The sequence below is a fragment of the Phalaenopsis equestris genome, unplaced genomic scaffold (genome assembly GCF_001263595.1).
Source record: "Phalaenopsis equestris unplaced genomic scaffold, ASM126359v1 Scaffold000002, whole genome shotgun sequence".
Taxonomy (NCBI): domain Eukaryota; kingdom Viridiplantae; phylum Streptophyta; class Magnoliopsida; order Asparagales; family Orchidaceae; genus Phalaenopsis; species Phalaenopsis equestris.
Genome location: NW_018164444.1, coordinates 52,750,023 through 52,767,156, shown reverse-complemented (window position 1 = coordinate 52,767,156; position 17,134 = coordinate 52,750,023). Strand labels below are relative to the sequence as shown.

Below are 17,134 nucleotides of genomic sequence, written 5' to 3'. Positions count from 1 at the left end.
GGGAAAGAGACCGAACGAGAGAAGCAAGAGAAAATCATCCGCAATCAAAAACCTCCCCTAAGATTTCGATGGGGGTTTGTATTAGGGATTTCCGATAGAGGGGTTGGCAAATCAAGCAATTTGAGAGTGGTAGATTTTCATCAATCAATTTGAGGCTGAGAATTAAAAAATGCAAGAAAAGAATGTCGGTTGGATACAAACAGGAGGAATGGCAACAAGCACCACATGGATTTAACAATAACATCAAAGGAAGGATCCCAAGAATTGATTAGTTGGAAGCAGCATGAAAGTGAATTGGATAGCACAAACTAGCCATGACTGCTCCTTCTAAAATTTCAAATTAATGTGATTATTACTCTTCCTGAATTTGTATAGACTCCTAATATAATTTAAGCTGATCTATGTATATATATAAACCCTGTAAGTGCATGATAAACAAATCAAGCATCGAGCCATTCCTCCATTTTTTTACACTATACTATGTTATTGATTTGAGAGTAATTATTGCAATATATTGAATGGCACATAAATAAGCAGATTATTAGATATTCATTTAAGGTAATTTCTTTCATGTTTTCAATTTTCAATAGAAGAAATGATTAATTGATTTATAAAAAAAAAGATTTTATGACATGTGAATTACTGATAGCTATAGCATGGTTTTCTACAACTCATAATAGAACTATATAAAAACCTAAAACTCTCTCTCTTTACTCTTCCTCCCAACTAATATGAACTCCAACAACAATTTCATCTTTACAAAATTGGGACTTTAGGTTCTATTCCACTTTTGAAGCATAGGAATAAAAGGCTAGTTTCTCCCTAAGAAGAGCAACCCTAGTCGGCTACTTCAAAAGCAAGGCATTAATCTCACAATTAAAGTGTGATGAACAACTATGATCTTCTCAAAACCAAGATCTATCAATCAAGAAGAAAAAACCATGTAAGTTCCTCCTAAAACCCAAACTCCAATTACTAGCTTGCACTTATCAAGAGCACCACTTCACAAATTCAAATTTTAAATACATCACCGAAATCAAGAACTACAGAACCCTTATTCTCCACATAGGATTACAGATTGGACGGTTTATTGGCCTCCCACTCCAAATCAAATTACCTCTTTCAAGATTACGAATTTAGCCTATCTCATTTATGTATGCCAATGTAAAGAAGTACTGTAGAACCCTTATTCCACTTTCAAAAAGTTGAGCAAGTTGATAAAAATGTTCTGAGAACTTAATTAAATTATTTAAGAGATATGGAAAAGAAGACCTAAGTTAGCATCTATACGAGCCTGTGGATGCTAGAAATAAGGCTATTTAGGAACTCCAATAAGTAGAAAAATATAAACATTCATCCAAAGAGGATTGCCATAGATCCCATCTGTATTAAGGATTTATGCTAGATCAATATAGGGAAGAATGCAAAATGATTCTAAAGTTGGGTTTTCATGATGACAACACGGCAAGAGAATTTGGTGTGGGCTGAGAAAAAAAATGAAATTTCAAGCAAAAATACATTCTTAGAATATTTCCCTAATCATCTCAAGTTTATTACTTATAGTTGTAATCCTAGAGCATATTGGCGCATAAAGCTAAATCATTTTACAATTTAAAAAGTGGAATCATAGGTAGCTCAATAAATTAAGCTAAAACAAACTAAATTAAGAGCCTACATCCAAATATTTTAAGCCAACTCGAATCTAAGCTAGATTCCATAAAATTCTAAAACAAAGAATGATAAAAGTGACTTCTAGAAGTCTCTGCAACTAGGCAAAGATGGGGCCAGATACCATTACCTGAACAACACAAATTAATTTATACCGGAAAACTACCAAATAATTCTAAAATATTAATCAAATCAAGATCAAATTAGATGCCAAGATTAAAAGGCTAAAAACACATTACATCAAATGTCCCCTATCACTTGTGTCCAATTAGGAAGGAACCGGCCTTACATAACCATTATTTACATATGTTAATATAGGGAAGGCACAACATTTTGATGGTAAAAGAGCAAAAGTACTATATATATCATTAACATTATCTCAATTATTTAGGAACAGACTAATAAAACCTCATTCTCCAATCAATCTTACTCAATATTTTTTTTACATAAAATCTTCTTACATAACAATTAACAATGTTAATTTTGCTGAGTTAATCTGTTCCTTCTCTTTCCTAATCCATGCATCATAAGTTTATATACTCATGATACATTACCAAATAGCAATGGTCTAGTTTCTACTATTTTGCCTTCAACAAGGCCACAACCATTGTCATTCCCATATAATCATTTATCAAGGCATTTTCTAATTTTGCCACATATAAATCTTAACATATTCATTTTGACCGCACTAAAATTGGTGATTTGTGATTTCTTGGATAAAAGGCACTCAAATCAAAGTAACATAGATGATCTATAATGATGGTTTTGCCAAGTATACCTATAAATGTTCACAATTTTTATAATCAAATCTATATAGGAAATTCAAGTTAATTGTATGACTCAGGAAATTAAATCAACATCTATATTTGTATTTCTTTTATATGATTGATTCCTAATATTCAAGGATATCACACTTATGTATTACTGGATTTCTAACAAAATTTCATACAATTGCAAATTACGTAACCTAAAAAAATTGCACACCTTAGACTCAGCCTCTGAGCTTGTTTGGTTTGGATTCTCCTTTCAATAAAAGAAGTTGAGAAGATAATATCTATAAAGTTGTTTTGAGAGCCGTCTTTAATGGTCTTTCCAGAAAAAAAACAACATTTTCAAAACAACATTTTGAAAAAAACATTTCTTTCTTGACCCATAAAGGGTGTGCAGCTTTGGTGATGGTTTATTTGTTGGAGTATGGGGAGAAAAAAAAAAAAAATTACAAAATGAAGTAATAACAAATTTGCATTTATACTGACAAAGGCCTCACCAACAGTTATAGTGATAGCTAAATAAAATATTCTTAAAGTAGGGGTGTAAAAAATCGACCCCACATAACAAGTCAATTGGAACCTAATTAGAAAAATTCAGGTTTAAGTTTAACCGATTAATTTATGGGTCAGGTTTAGGTCTATAACCTTGGCCAAATTAATTTTTGTGCGGGGATCAAGTTGGCCACCAACCTAAAATTGACTGATCAACTTGAAAGTGATCCAAAATTGACCCACCAACCTAAATTTCACTCAAATAAATGAGTTACATGAGTTAGATTTGATTCTGTCTGGTTGAAGGCGAATCGAGTTCAATTAGACATTCTGACATGTTTAATAGATGGGTTAGGTTCAGGTCATGCATATTCTTACAGGTAAAATTCTAGTTAGACCCAAAACCCAAAATGTTAACCGCAGTTGACGCCCCTATCCTCTCAAAGCATCACTCTTTTTATACACTCATTATTAGGACTTCCACAATCAATGCAAAAAGATATAAGTATAACACTGATACCAATAGCAATTATATAATGATAGTCCATGCTCCAACAGACATTCTTTGATAAATTCAATATAAGTTCGATACAAATTTTATTTGCTTAATGTATGTCAATTTAACTCTTGTAACAAATCATATGTCAATAAAAATTATATGAGATCGTCAAAAAATAAAAATAAAGCAAATCATTAAAAAGTAAGAGCTCAACGGTTTAAAGCTAAAAAAGCCAGAAAAAAAAGATAATAAAGACAACGTTGTCCAATAAGAAGAAATAACATGTATAAATTCAAAAATTGCAGGAACCAAAAAGCTAAACTTTTAGGCATAAATAAACCTGGCGTTTTAAGAATGCTCCCTGCTAACAATAAGGGGGCCATTAACAAGAGCACCCGGTAAACGGCAAGATTGAATGCCTTAAAAGCCTTTTCATTTCACCCAAAATCAAACTCCTCTTATCAAAACTTTAATTCGCTATGTTGAATTAATTTTTTCAAACTCATTTTGAATAACAGAACCCACTCAGAATAATGTATTCTAAACGCATGTGACTCATCTACCTTCTAACCTAGAAATTTGAGCAATCTAATTATTAGAAATCGTCAATTTACCAATTATCCGACAATAATATACAAATTTAAATGATCGGAACACAAGCAAATATAATGAGAAAAAAAATAAAAGAAATAGATAAGTGAACGCAGACATCAGTTTGTATGACCATGCTCTTCATTTGGGAAAGAACGCAGCATAAACGCACCTGGCGCTGGGAGCTTTGCAAGGGATATGGAGCTGGAACTCCACAGGCAAACCAAGAAACCCATCGAACCTATCGAAAGTCACATGGGAGATGTGTTGAACATCTGAAGGCCAGCCGATGTCCATGCAAGTGCCAGCCCCTACCTCGCCGGTTCCAACGCTACAAATCGCAGCAGACCTCCGCAACGCCGCCGTCGCCATCGCCCCTATGGAGAACTGGCGTTCCTGTCGTTCTCTATTTCTCTTCTCCGTGGGTTTTATGATCGTCGGGGATGATATTAGATCGTCGCCACACTCGCTCTCGCCCTCGCTCTCGGTCTCGATGTCTTCGTCCTCAACCACATCCACGGGGGCGCGGCGTGAGAGAGGCGAAGAGAAAAGGAAGCCAAGGTGGAGCTGGAATCTCGTCATGGGGAGAACTCCGTTGGTTGAACTAAGGTTAGGGGTTCACATGGCAAGAATCAAGATTATCGCTCGGTGCGGTAGAGGGGAGTTAGAGAGAAGATGGGTTAGTTGGAGAAGCGGTGGGGGTGGAGGAAGCTTCGACGATATTGAAGCTTGAAGGAGCACATCCAATCAAATATGAAATTTAAGAAATTTAGAAAAAGAAAATAATAATAAACTTACATAACACTGTTACACAATATATAAATATTTACACATTTAACATATAAATTTTTATTAGGGGAATTTACATGCACCAGAGAACAGTTTGTCTGTTTAAAAAATAAATAATACTAATAATAATAACATAACAACAGATTCAATTTTTAATCTCTTTGCCAACCTAGATGTTGTTAAGTTTGAAGACTTTGTTGCGGACTAGTGCCTCTAAGTTATCAAAGTCTTAGGCTGTATTTGTTTGGGCTCTGACTATATGAATTCTCAGTTTAAAAAGTGTTGTGGAAAAGTTGTGGTTTAACAGTTGGTGTTCTAGAAACGGTTTATTTGTCTAAGAAAAAAATTAAAAGTATTTTATGTGGATAAATACCTGAAATACTCTTCTGTTCATATTTTATAATTTTTTTTATGCATTTCATGTTGTTGGAAAGAGAATTCACTACTTTTTATGTATCTTTATAGTCTTATACAAAAAGTTGATAAAATTGTTTGATATATATATATATATATATATATATATAGCTTTATATATATGTAATATTCATGAAAAGTATTATATTATATAAATAAGAATTATATGTTATGTGTGTAATTGAAGAATAAATCTATGGATTCTCCCAATTCCTTAAATCCTTGATAACTGCATATAATTCTTGTCATAGGTGGACCGCTTTTTGACGTGTTGTGTTCAATTTTTTCCCTAAAGAATTCCACTGGTTTCGCTCCTTGAGATAAAAGTGCTCCAATCCAAATTGTCAAAGCATCAGTTCTACCTGAAATTGTTTCTCGAATTCTAGAATCCCTATTATATGATCAATATTTAGATGTTTCTTCAATTTTATAAAACTGGCTTGTTGAAATTAGTTAATGATGCCTAGATAAAAGACCTCCAATGCCCAAGTGGGTACTGCATTTGCCTCATGAAAGTAACGGATGTATTGCAGAAACCAAAAAGCTTCACTTGCCCTTCCCTAGTATTGAATGTTGTTTTCCATTCGTCACCTGGATGGAGATAGATTTGGTTGTACCCACTCCTCAAGTCTGATTCAGATAAAATTTTAGCTCCTGCAAGGTTGAGGTAAGGGTGAGGGTGGGTGTGGGAGCGAGGGTGGGAGTGGATGTCTAATGTGCTCCTGCATGGGAAATTAAAATTTTAACATGATTTTGTTGATGGTGTGACTTTCTATACACATTCTTCAGGATCTGTCTTTCTTGGGCACGATCAAAGTCGGTACAACACAAGGACTAGAGCTATGGCGGAAGAAGTTCTTTTTTATAAGTCATCTACAATTTTTTGTAGTTTTTGGTGTTCTTTGGGACTCATGCGGTAATGAGCAAGATTCGGTAAATTAGATCCAAGAATTAAATTGATATGATGTTGAATTGATCTCAATGGAGGTAGTTGATCCAATAAGACACCAAATGTGGTGCCAAAAAAATCGTGGATGAGAGATTGAGTTAATAGATGTAAATGAGGTGCAGTAGAATTTGGTTCAACAAAAAAAAAAAAAAACATAAGCCACCTCACGGTTAATGCATTTCGTCAGCTACTGAGAGTTCGAGACAACTAGATAGGTTGATTTATCTTTTGTATGAGATGCTTGAATGTGATGGGAAGGTAGTAGCCGATGTTTCTTTTTATTCCACTCAAATGTGTAGACATTTGATTGCCCATCATATCAAACACACAAATCTAATTGCTAAGGTCTACCCAGAATCACGTGACAAACATCCATCACAGTGAGTGACGCACAAGAGACTTCACAACTACAATTCATCCCAATAGAGAAAGTAACTTGAGACAACTCTACCACCGTCACGTTATTTCCTAATTTAATCCAACTAATTTTGTAAGGATTGAGATGTTTAATTCTCTTTAGTTTGAGAGCTTTTACCGCCGCTTTGGAGATCACATTCTTGGTACACCCGTTGTCTACAATTAGATCGCACACTTTACCTTCAATAGTGCACCTAATCCAAAAAATAGCATTACGTTGGAACTTAATAGGTTGCTTCGGAGCAGGCAATACCTTATGTAGGACACAATTTAAGAAGACATCTTCATCAGCCACATCAGCCCCTTCAAAAGGATTTTGCTCACAATCTCCATCGCCACTATCCAGTTCTCCTGTGGATAGCTGAACCTGTCTTCGGTTAGGACATTCATTGGAATAGTGGTTAGGTTGAAAACATCTGAAACATTTGATAAGTACCAGTCATTGATATAAATGAATTTTATGAGTTGTTAGTTTATTAGTAATATTAGCATCCCTTCCGCTCGAAGTATAAATTGAATTAGCCAAGGGGGCAGGGGCACTTTGAACATTTTGGTATAATCCTTTACCTCCATCTAGAGAACTATATGCGAACGATTTGCATTGGCTAAATGGACGTGGAGTCTGATTTAACTTGAATTCAGCTTTGTAAGCATAGTTTATAGCTTGTGAGAGTGACCGGACAACATTCATTTTCAATTTGTCTTGTATTGCCTCTTTTAATCCTCCAATATATTGAGCCACAATTTGTTGATTAGATTAATTTGTTGATTAAACCCATGGAGATCATTACGGGCACTAAGACGGTGAAATGCTTCCATGTAAGAACTAAAAGAATGGTTTCCTTGTGTGCATCTCTAGAATTGCACATATAGAATTTGCTCATAATCGGAAGGTAAAAAGTGTTTGTAAGCGCAGTTTCAATCGGGCCCAACTTTTAATTGGACTTCTTTCTTCCATTGAGATTGCACTAATTGTTGTCACCATGCACCTACTCGGCCTTTTGATCTACAAGCAACGTAGAGAACTTGTTTTTGATATCTACATCCCTATACCCAAAGAATGCTTCCACGGTCTGCTACCAATCCAAGCAATCTTTAATATGAAGATGGCCATCAAGGTAAAGAATATCAATCTTAGCTTTATAGTCATTGTAAATAAGACACCGACTTGGGCGACTTTGATTTGAAATTTCACCTAGTAGGTTGTCGTCATCAGAATTGGAATTGGAAAAGCGAGTTTTGTGACTGTAGTAGTATGTCGTCGATACGGGCTTGCTCCAAACTCAGAGGTTGGTTGTGTTGTGGAAGTGATTCATTATCAATCGCGAGTCCCTCTATTGGTGTCTCCAATCAGTAGTGCGGGTGCTGAGATAACCAATGTGGTTGACGGGTAACATTTTTGTGATAAAAAGTTGGAAATTGGAAACGAGGGTGTCGACCCGCCGTTCGAGATGTACCTGTGATTTCCCATAATAGCTCCCGACTAGTATCATCGTCGTGCATCGAGGTCCTGGTGCTATCCACCATTCCTGAATCTGATATCAATCTGAAGTTGAGCTTAATTGAACAAACAAGAAACTAGCAGAAGACCGGCCAGAGGAAGAAGGATTAAGAAAATTTCAGTAATTCCAACAATAAAGAGTAAATTTTCTGCTCTAAACTCCTGCCTCCACTCTTCTATAGAGAAAATGCAAAGAGTGGCTGTAACTAAATAAAGGGTACCACACCCTTGAGAAGTAATTAAGAAAAGTAACTAAACAGTTGTAAGCAAATAAGGAAAACATAGAAACTACAAATAATAAAGGCTATATAAGGAAGGTAGATATCTGCTTGGACCAAGTCGGGAAGAATTGCGTCCAACAGTGTGAGAGCTTGTGAGAGCTGCATCACTATTGATATATCTCCAACAAATTTTTTATTATTTGACACAAACTTTAAGGCATTACATAGATCTTGAGGCGATTTTTTGAGGAAAAAAAATTCAAACATCAATAAAAATTCATCTAGAACGTTGTTTTTAACAAACTTATAGTCAAATTGACCGGCAAGAACCCAATGTTATCACATTTAGTCCAATTCGAGTCAAATCAAGCTCAGATCAAGTAATTAAACCACTCTTAGAAGTTTTTAGGACATCATCATAAGGCTAAATGAATGTCAAATCTGGCAAACCTATAATTAGATCGAGCTTCTTGACAAGACGAATCCAACGAGCCCAAGATTGCTCAGTTCCAACATCGTTAGGACACTAAAATGTACATCAAATGTCGTCTGACCGAAAGAATCTTTTCGTATTATTTGATCAAAGTAGTTCATATTCCTACATTAATTGCACTTTGAACACTATAAATAGAGCCCCACCCATCTCATGAGAAGAGGGCTTGAGGCATGAGACAAAACTTAAAGCTTTGAGAATGAGTTGAAGTCCTTGCACCGTCGATCATTGTCGACCACCATTGACAAACGTCGATCGTCGTTGTCACCCATCGACCGTTTTCAACACCACCAATTGTCGCCGACAACCACCAACCGTCTACCACCATCGACAAACGCCGATCATCGTTGTCACCCATCGACCGTCGTCAATCACCACCAACTGCCGCCGACAACCACTTACCGTCGTCAAGCACTACTGTCCCCGTTAACCATCACCAAACTATCACCGACCGACAGTCTTTAGTTGACATTGTAACTTGGAAAACCTAACACTAATTTCTCATCTGAGAGACAAGGAGTCTCTGCAATCATCAACTTATAGTGAATTTTTACAACTGGGTCTAACCAAGTGATTTTTTCCCTTTATGGGATTTCATGTAAAAAAAAAAACTTCTGATCTCATTGTTAATTATTCTCTTTTATCTGGGTATGTATTGAATTCTCATGTAATGTTAATATGATAATTCATTACTCTACAACCACGAATTTTCAGGCACACATCAACTATCAAAATCAAAGGGCTAAAATTGAACAATATTTAAACATGCTAATTTTCTAGAAACTAGATCGATTCATCGATTCAACCCAAGTTCAAACAAATTCAACGTCAATTCTAACATTAATTCATAGTTGAACCGGTCAACACAGTCCGTCCCATTTTTAAAATCAGTAATACTTACGTGACAGGTTTTTTTTATTTATAAATAAATAAAATCTTTTTATTAGTATAGAAGTTTAGTAGCTTTTCCATAAATAATGTACCTACTAATTTTTTTTATTAGAGCATTAAAGCTTCAATTAACCATCCCAAACCTTTTTCCTCCATCACAAAAAATAAAAATAAAAAATCATTAAACGCTACTTAAACGCTACCTGTACTCTCTCTGAAAGCTCACCTCTCATAGCCCAAGGCCACCCAGACTTCACATGCACACCCAAATCTCATCTCAGGAGTACTGAGGCATCAGTACTCCAATGAAGGGGTGTCACGTAGGCACCACGGTGAGACCATTGCCTACGTGGCACCCCCTCATTGAAGTACTGATGCATCAATACTCCTGAAATAATATTTTTTCCTCGCCAAGAGCACAAATTTGGACCTCAATATTCCCCCGCCACATGAAACGAAAATAGAAAATAAATTTAAATCTTTTAAAAGAAAAAAAATTATCAGCTGTCCCAACAGCAATCACCGCTTCCCCTGCATCATACCTTACATCAAGAGTCGCGCTTGTAACCTGACGTCGGCTAAAAATCCCAACGGCTACTTTTTTCTGCATTCCCGCTTCTCTCTTCCCCCCTCCATGTCCGGTGGTAGAAAGAATGCTACAAAACTCCCAGCAGAATTCCCAGCTCCACCAGGACCCACCTTCTCACAGACCGCGACGTGGATGCCCATATAATGCAAAAAAATTGTAAAAATATTAAATTTATCCAACAGCATACAACATTCAATGCGGAATGATCCGAATCACGAGGATATGTCATCTCGAATCTCATGCTGGGGACGGGGAGGGAGGCGATGTGTTGGGCCCGGCTGAAGACGGTATCTCCGGCCCCACCCTGCAGCCCTCTAACATGAACACGACGTCAGCCATGGCGGGCCGGTCGCCGGCGGCCGGCGTCGTGCAGAGAAGTCCGATCTTAACCCCCAGAAGAAATTCCTCCCAATCCGACGACTCCGGGTCAAGCTCCAGCAACCCCGGCACAAGTAACTCCCCCACCGCCCCATTCTGCAGCTGCCGCTTCACCCACTTCACAATATCCTCCTCTTCTCCGGCGAACATTCCCGGCCCCTTTCCCGTCAGCAACTCCAACACCACGATCCCGAAGCTATACACATCACCCTCTCTCGTACCGCACTCAGCCGGCGCTGAGTAACCTACTGACGTTGATGCCCCTGTGGCAGGTGTAGCCGTCAGAAGCTCAAGCCCGAAGTCCGATACGTGCGGCTCAAAGTCGGCATCGAAGAGAACGTTCTGAGGCTTAAGGTCGCCGTGAACAATGCCGGAGGTGTGGAGGTGGGCGAGGCCACGGGCTATACCGAGGGCAATGAGATGGCGCATCGGCCAGTTTAGAACGTGCCCGTCCTCGTGGGACGCTTCATGGAGAAGCGTCGCTAGGCTGCCGTTTGGCATGTAGTCGTAGACCAATAGCCGGGCATCCGGCGGCGGGGAGAAGTAATATCCTCGGAGAACAGTGAGGTTGCGGTGCTTTACCTTGGCGAGGGACTCTACTTCCTTGCGAAAAACGGCTTCCGCGCATGCATCATTAGGCGAACAAGGTAGGCGGAGGATGGACAGCACGGCTCCATCGTTGAAGCTGGCTTTGAATGCCAGCCCGTGTCTGCCGCGGCTTAAAACAGTCTCTTCGTCGAAATTTCTTGTGGCTTCCAGCGTTTCGGCGTAGGTGATTCTGTTGTTGAACATTATCAGTTTGGGACCAATGCCGTTCTCGCCGTTGCTGCTTGACCCGCTTCCATGGCTAGAGCTCCGCTTTTTGACGCCGTTTCGGCCATCGAGAAAGCGTTTTCGGAATCGGAGCAGAGCGAAGACGGCGAAAAAGCAGAGGAGAGCGAGGGCGACGGCTGTGGCGGCTGCGAGGCCAATTAGTAGAGTCAAGCGCTCTATCTTCTTGCGCCGTCTCTTTCTCCGTTCTTGGGGGCATTGTGTTTGTAATGGCTTCCCGCAGAGGTCGGAGTTGCCTTCGAATGTGGAAGGGTTTTGGAAGCGAGAGCCGAGTGCTGGGAGGATTTCACCCTGGAGATTGTTGTTTGATAGGTTGAGATGCTGCAAAGCAGGCATGAGAATGAGACTGGAAGGGATCATGCCTGTTAAATTATTTGTTGAAAGGTCGAGTACATGGAGCTGGGGGAGGTTGGATAATGAACTTGGTATTTCGCCGGAGAGATGATTTCCGTCGAGTCTGAGAGTTATTAATGACTGGCACCGTAAGATTTCTGGTGGGATTTCACCGGAAAGATCGTTTTGGCCAAGGTCGAGTACCGCCAAATTGGGCAGTTTGGCGAGATCAGGGAGAATGGCGCCGGTCAGGGAGTTGGAGCGGAGCTCGAGAGTGGTTAGATTGGAACAGTTGCTGAGCTCGGCCGGAATTATGCTGGAAATATGGTTTTTGGAAAGTGAGAGAATTTGCAGTGAGGGGAGAAAGCCGTAGGTTGCTGGTATGGAACCAGAGAAAAAATTTGATGAGAGGTTCAGCTGCTCTAAGCTCCAGAGGCTACTGAATCCTTCAGGGACATTACCATTGAAGGAATTTTCGGCTAAAGAAATCATCTGAAGGCTCGGTAAGCCAAAGAGCTCGGCAGGTAGTTTGCCGGAGAGGTTTTTCTGGTCGCTGAGGTCCAATGTCCTCAAATCGGACATGCTTCCTATCGCAGCCGGAACACCGCCGGAGAATCTGTTGTGGCTTAAATTCAAGTTTTGTAGTTTGTGCAGTCTCCCGATCGTTTCAGGAATCTCGCCGGAAAGTACATTGCCGGACAAATCGAGAAAGATTAAGTTCCCTAGCTTTGTGAGATCATCCGGAAACTCCCCACTCAAACGGTTGCTAAATAAAGAAAGCGATTCCAGTTTGAAAAGTTTGCCAAGACTCGCGGGAATCAGACCAGAGATTTGGTTTCCACCGAGGTAGAGATTTGTCAGACCATAAAGCGTCCCCAAAACTGACGGAAACTCGCCGGAAAATTGATTATACTCCAAATCAAGCACTCTGATTGATGCGCATTGTCCAATCTCCGCAGGAACACGGCCGGTTAATAAGTTGCTTCCGATCCGCATCTCACGCAAAGCCGATAGCTTTCCAACGTCCGGTGGGAGAAGACCGAAGAACGAGTTGCCGGAAAGATCCAAGATTGCCAATGTCGACACATTGAAAATCCGAGGAGGGATTCGGCCATGAATATCGTTCTCCTTGATGTCCAGTACTTGAAGAACACTGGAAGACGCTGCAGCCTGCGCACTGTCCTGTTGCGCCAGCTGAAAGTCAGTGAATGCATTGTGCCCCAACTGCAGTATTCGTAGATGAGACGAAGAGGCCGCGGATGAATTGAAGGCAACGGAGAAAGGAATGGAGCCGGAGAGGCGGTTGCGTGAAAGGGAAAGAATCTGGAGAGTCGGTGTCCCTGCCACCGCCTCAGGAAGAATGCCACGAAGGTTGTTGCTTTGCAAGCTGAGATAAAGAATGGAAGAACAATTAGCAAGCACGGCGGGAATCGTCCCCTCGAGAAGATTGCCGTCGAGACGAAGGTAAAGGAGGAACTGGAGCTGGCTCAACCCAGCCGGAACGGTGCCGCCGAGGCGGTTGAAGGAGAGGTCGAGAAATCGAATTCGAGGGGCAGAGGAAGTGAGGTTTGAAGGGACGGGGCCGGAAAAGGAGTTAGAGGAGAGGTCGAGGAATCGGAGGTTAGCGGGGAGCGAAGCAGGGAGAGGTCCAGAGAGGAAGTTGCCGGAGGCCGAGAAGACTTGGAGAGCGGAGAGGTTGGATGGAAAAGGGCCAGAGAGGGAGTTGTGTTGGAGGAAGAGGGAGCGGAGGTGAGGGAGACGGGAGAAGGAAGAGGGGATGGGGCCGGTGAGCAGGTTGTAGCGGAGGCTGAGGTGGGTTAGGTGGGGGAGAGAGGATAGGCTGGGAGAAATGGGACCGGAAAGACGTAGGCGGGGAAGGCGGAGCTCGGTGACGTGAGGGGAGGAAGGGGAGCATAGGACGCCGTGCCAGGAGCAGGGGGCGTTGGGGGAGGAGGGGTTCCAGTTGGAGAGGGCGCCGAGGGGGTCGTGGAGGGAGACGCGGAAGGCAATAAGAGCTGAGATTTCTGGTGTTGTGGAGGAAGTGTTGTTTGATGGTAGAAGAGGTGGCGGCGGAGAAGGTTTGGAGAAGATGAGAAGTGGGAAGAGGAGGAATGGGAATGTGAGGGCTGGGAAAGATGGCATTTTGAGCATTAGAGCGAGCCAGTGTTACATTGCTGTGCTTGGGGAGAGGAGATCCGTTGGCGAAGTCATCGCAGGAAACAGGAGAGAGAGGGAGAGAGAAAGAACCAGAGTAAGAGAGGAAGTTTTGGAGAAGATGAGAAGTGGGGATGGGAATGTGAGGGCTGGGAAAGATGACATTTTGAGCATTAGAGCGAGCCAGTGTTACATTGCTGTGCTTGGGGAGAGGAGATCCGTTGGCGAAGTCATCGCAGGAAACAAGAGAGAGAGGGAGAGAAGGAACCGGAGTAAGAGAGGAAGGTCGCAGCTGCGGAAGCAAAATGCCAGCCGAGAGGGAGAATGAGTTTGTGCTTGATTTGCCTGGCTTATTTGGCTCCCTTCCTTAAATCCTTAAATTTTTCTTTTTTTTATTGGAATAATTACAGGCATATCACTTTATTACAATGTATTTACAAATCTATCAACTGGAGAAATTTTTACATGCATGCATTACTTCGTTATGCATGAAAAATATGAATTTCTTTTTTAAATTAAATTAAATTAATGGAAATTTTGATATAAAATGAAATATTTTGGTGATATAAATGTAAGAAAAAAAAAGTGTTAAATATGTAAATACATAGGAATTGGGTGATATGTATATAAGCGCCCCAATTTTTACAGCAACTGTCTGTCGTACTTTTGTCAGAGTTGCTGGATTAAATTTTTCTATAAATACATACCTCAAATTTAAGTGATAGATTTATGAATATTTTGGGCCATTTACTTACATATCACATCTAAACTTTTATATTTACATTCATGCCACTCAAATTTTTTAAAAGTGAAATGCGCCTTTTCTTGCATAACCCTCTAATTCGGCCTTATTTTATAACTTGTTAAATAAATTTGTTGTAAAATATTTATTTTTGTAGTTATAATTTAATATCTTTAATTCAAGTTTTGATATTTGAAAATATTTAAGAAAAGATTTATTGGTTTAATTATGTTATATTTGTTATATTTTAATTAATAAATGTCTTTATTTACCCATAGATGTTTTTAGGGCTGGTAAAAACTCAATCACATCATTAAATATCTAATTACACTTACAAGTTATTATCTAAAAAGCTATTCACATTTCCTCAATGAAATGCCTAAATTCACCATGTAAAGCATATCTTCGACTAGAAAGGACCATCATCCTTAAAATAAACGCTAATATCACTACTAAATTACTTTTACTGCTGTTTTTTAACTTTTTTGTTTTCATTTTTTATAGCTTGTGAATATATTGATAGTTTTAAATTTTTAATTTTCAAAATTTTGAAAAAAATATTTTTATTTATTTTTCTCTTCTCATGTAAGGCGAAAATAAAATAATAAGTTTTATTTGTAATAAGTTTTTTTTTTTTTTTTTTTTTTTTTTTGAAGGTGAGCCTTAAAGACACTAATTTAATTAGTTAGTGTGCAATCAAACTATCGTGACTCGAGTGGGGGACATGCCCCGAATGACTAGAGTTGCATAGTTTTGTACAGTAGTGTACAATATTATTGTACACAGAGCCTGCATGCATTTAGGTTTCACAATAATTTTTCAAAAAAAAAAAAAAAAAACACATGTATATCACTAATGAGCTGCATGGTTGGCGATTTATTATTCATCTAATCACACAGCCATCTCCTTACTTGAATTGGGCGTTGGGCGGGTGGCATGACGGGCTCACCTTAAGCCCGCTTAGAATGTGCAAGCTTAATTGTGAAAAAATAGAAATATAGGGGGCATACCCCATTTGATTTAAGGTCTGTTTGGGGCAGCTGCAGCTCATTGAATAATCTGCTGATAATCTAATTAAAAATAATCCGTTGATAAGCTAGGTGCGGTGGCTATTAGAAATTTTTTTTTCTTGGAAAAGCTTGACCGATGTCAGAAAGCTGCCACCACACCTAGATAGGTGCGATGTGAAAACGCTGCTTTCAGCGTTTTCAAAACGTATAAGCTGCCAAAATGCAGTTTACCCAAACAACATATATGCGTTTTCAAAACGCCACCGCACCAAATAAGCTGCCCCAAACAGACCCTTAGTGAAAGTCCACAATAGCCAAACTCAGCCCGAAAAAAATTCTGATTTATTATTTTCCACTCAGATACAAGCATTGTTTGACTTATGTTGAAACCGTTCATATTCACAATAAAAACGAACTCCAAAAAGCCTTTTTTTTCCTCGTCTGTTTTAAATGGCTGTTTGCATATGGTGAACATGTTTATCTGTTAATTTTAAGTATTTAGTGAAGGAAAACTATGAACGAATTGGAAAGACCTAGATTATTGTTGTTTGAGCGGCAGAGCAGGAATTCACCTAAGCTGCACATATGTTGCCAAAAAGGAAAAGGAATTTATGCTTCCTGTACATAAACTTTGCAAAATGGGAATACCTGTCTCATATTGAGTATTTGAATTTGTTGTTTATGATGTGGTGACTCTTATAAGGTGTGGGCTTAGGATTAGTAGACCAACGATTGAAAACTGACAAATTTTAGCGGATGAAGTTGATGATGATTAGCTGACAATGTGCGACGAACTAGTGATAGTTTGATTTATTATATAAAGAAGGAATGGGGATAGTTTTATATGGAAAATTAGGTGGTTGGAGGAATGATTTTAAGCAGTATGAATTGAAAGAGAAATCATGATGATATAAAAGTTAAATTTATATAATTGGAGTTGGACTGATTTAGTTTGTATGTTTAGTGTGTTTGGCAATATAATTTGTTGACTATCATTTTTAGTGAAGTGGAAATGGATGTGGCAAGGATATTAAGCTAATAGAACTGTTTCGGCTTGAAAAATATTTTTTTAAATATATTCAAAAATCAATTTTATTTTAAGACCCATGAGCTATCCGAACCCATAGAGTGGGTGGGCTTGGCTATGATTTTTCAAATTGAATCCAGGCTCAAGCTCGACCTCCCAAATAAGCCCAATCCATGCTAAACTTGACCCGCCAAATACCCAGTTCTAATTATGTGTGCGGCAATCATTTCTGAAAAAGATTTTATTCTTTTCATAAAAAATCGAAATGTAAAGGAAAAATTTAAAATTGATTCAAACAAGACTAATTTGAAGAAATAAAAATCAAACTTTTAGAGTAGGTATACTCATATATATATATATATAAGCGCCCCAATT

The 17,134-nt window shown here is 39.1% G+C and overlaps 2 protein-coding genes across 2 annotated transcripts in view; both read right to left on the bottom strand.

Moving 5' to 3' along the window:
* The window catches only part of LOC110024786 (rho GTPase-activating protein 5-like), a 26,991-nt gene extending 22,238 nt beyond the window's left edge, over positions 1-4,753 (bottom strand). Inside the window, exon 1 of the mRNA XM_020724947.1 lies at positions 4,193-4,753. Coding sequence (XP_020580606.1) covers positions 4,193-4,602 — 410 coding nt within the window. The 5' untranslated portion in view covers positions 4,603-4,753. The remainder of the gene's footprint in view (positions 1-4,192) is intronic.
* Positions 4,754-10,130: 5,377 nt separating this feature from the next.
* LOC110024776 (probable inactive leucine-rich repeat receptor kinase XIAO) lies at positions 10,131-14,382 on the bottom strand. Its single transcript, XM_020724939.1, has one exon. It carries the CDS (start codon positions 13,975-13,977, stop codon positions 10,522-10,524), a length of 3,456 nt encoding a protein of 1,151 aa, XP_020580598.1. The 5' UTR covers positions 13,978-14,382; the 3' UTR covers positions 10,131-10,521.
* Between the last annotated feature and the right edge of the window lie 2,752 nt (positions 14,383-17,134).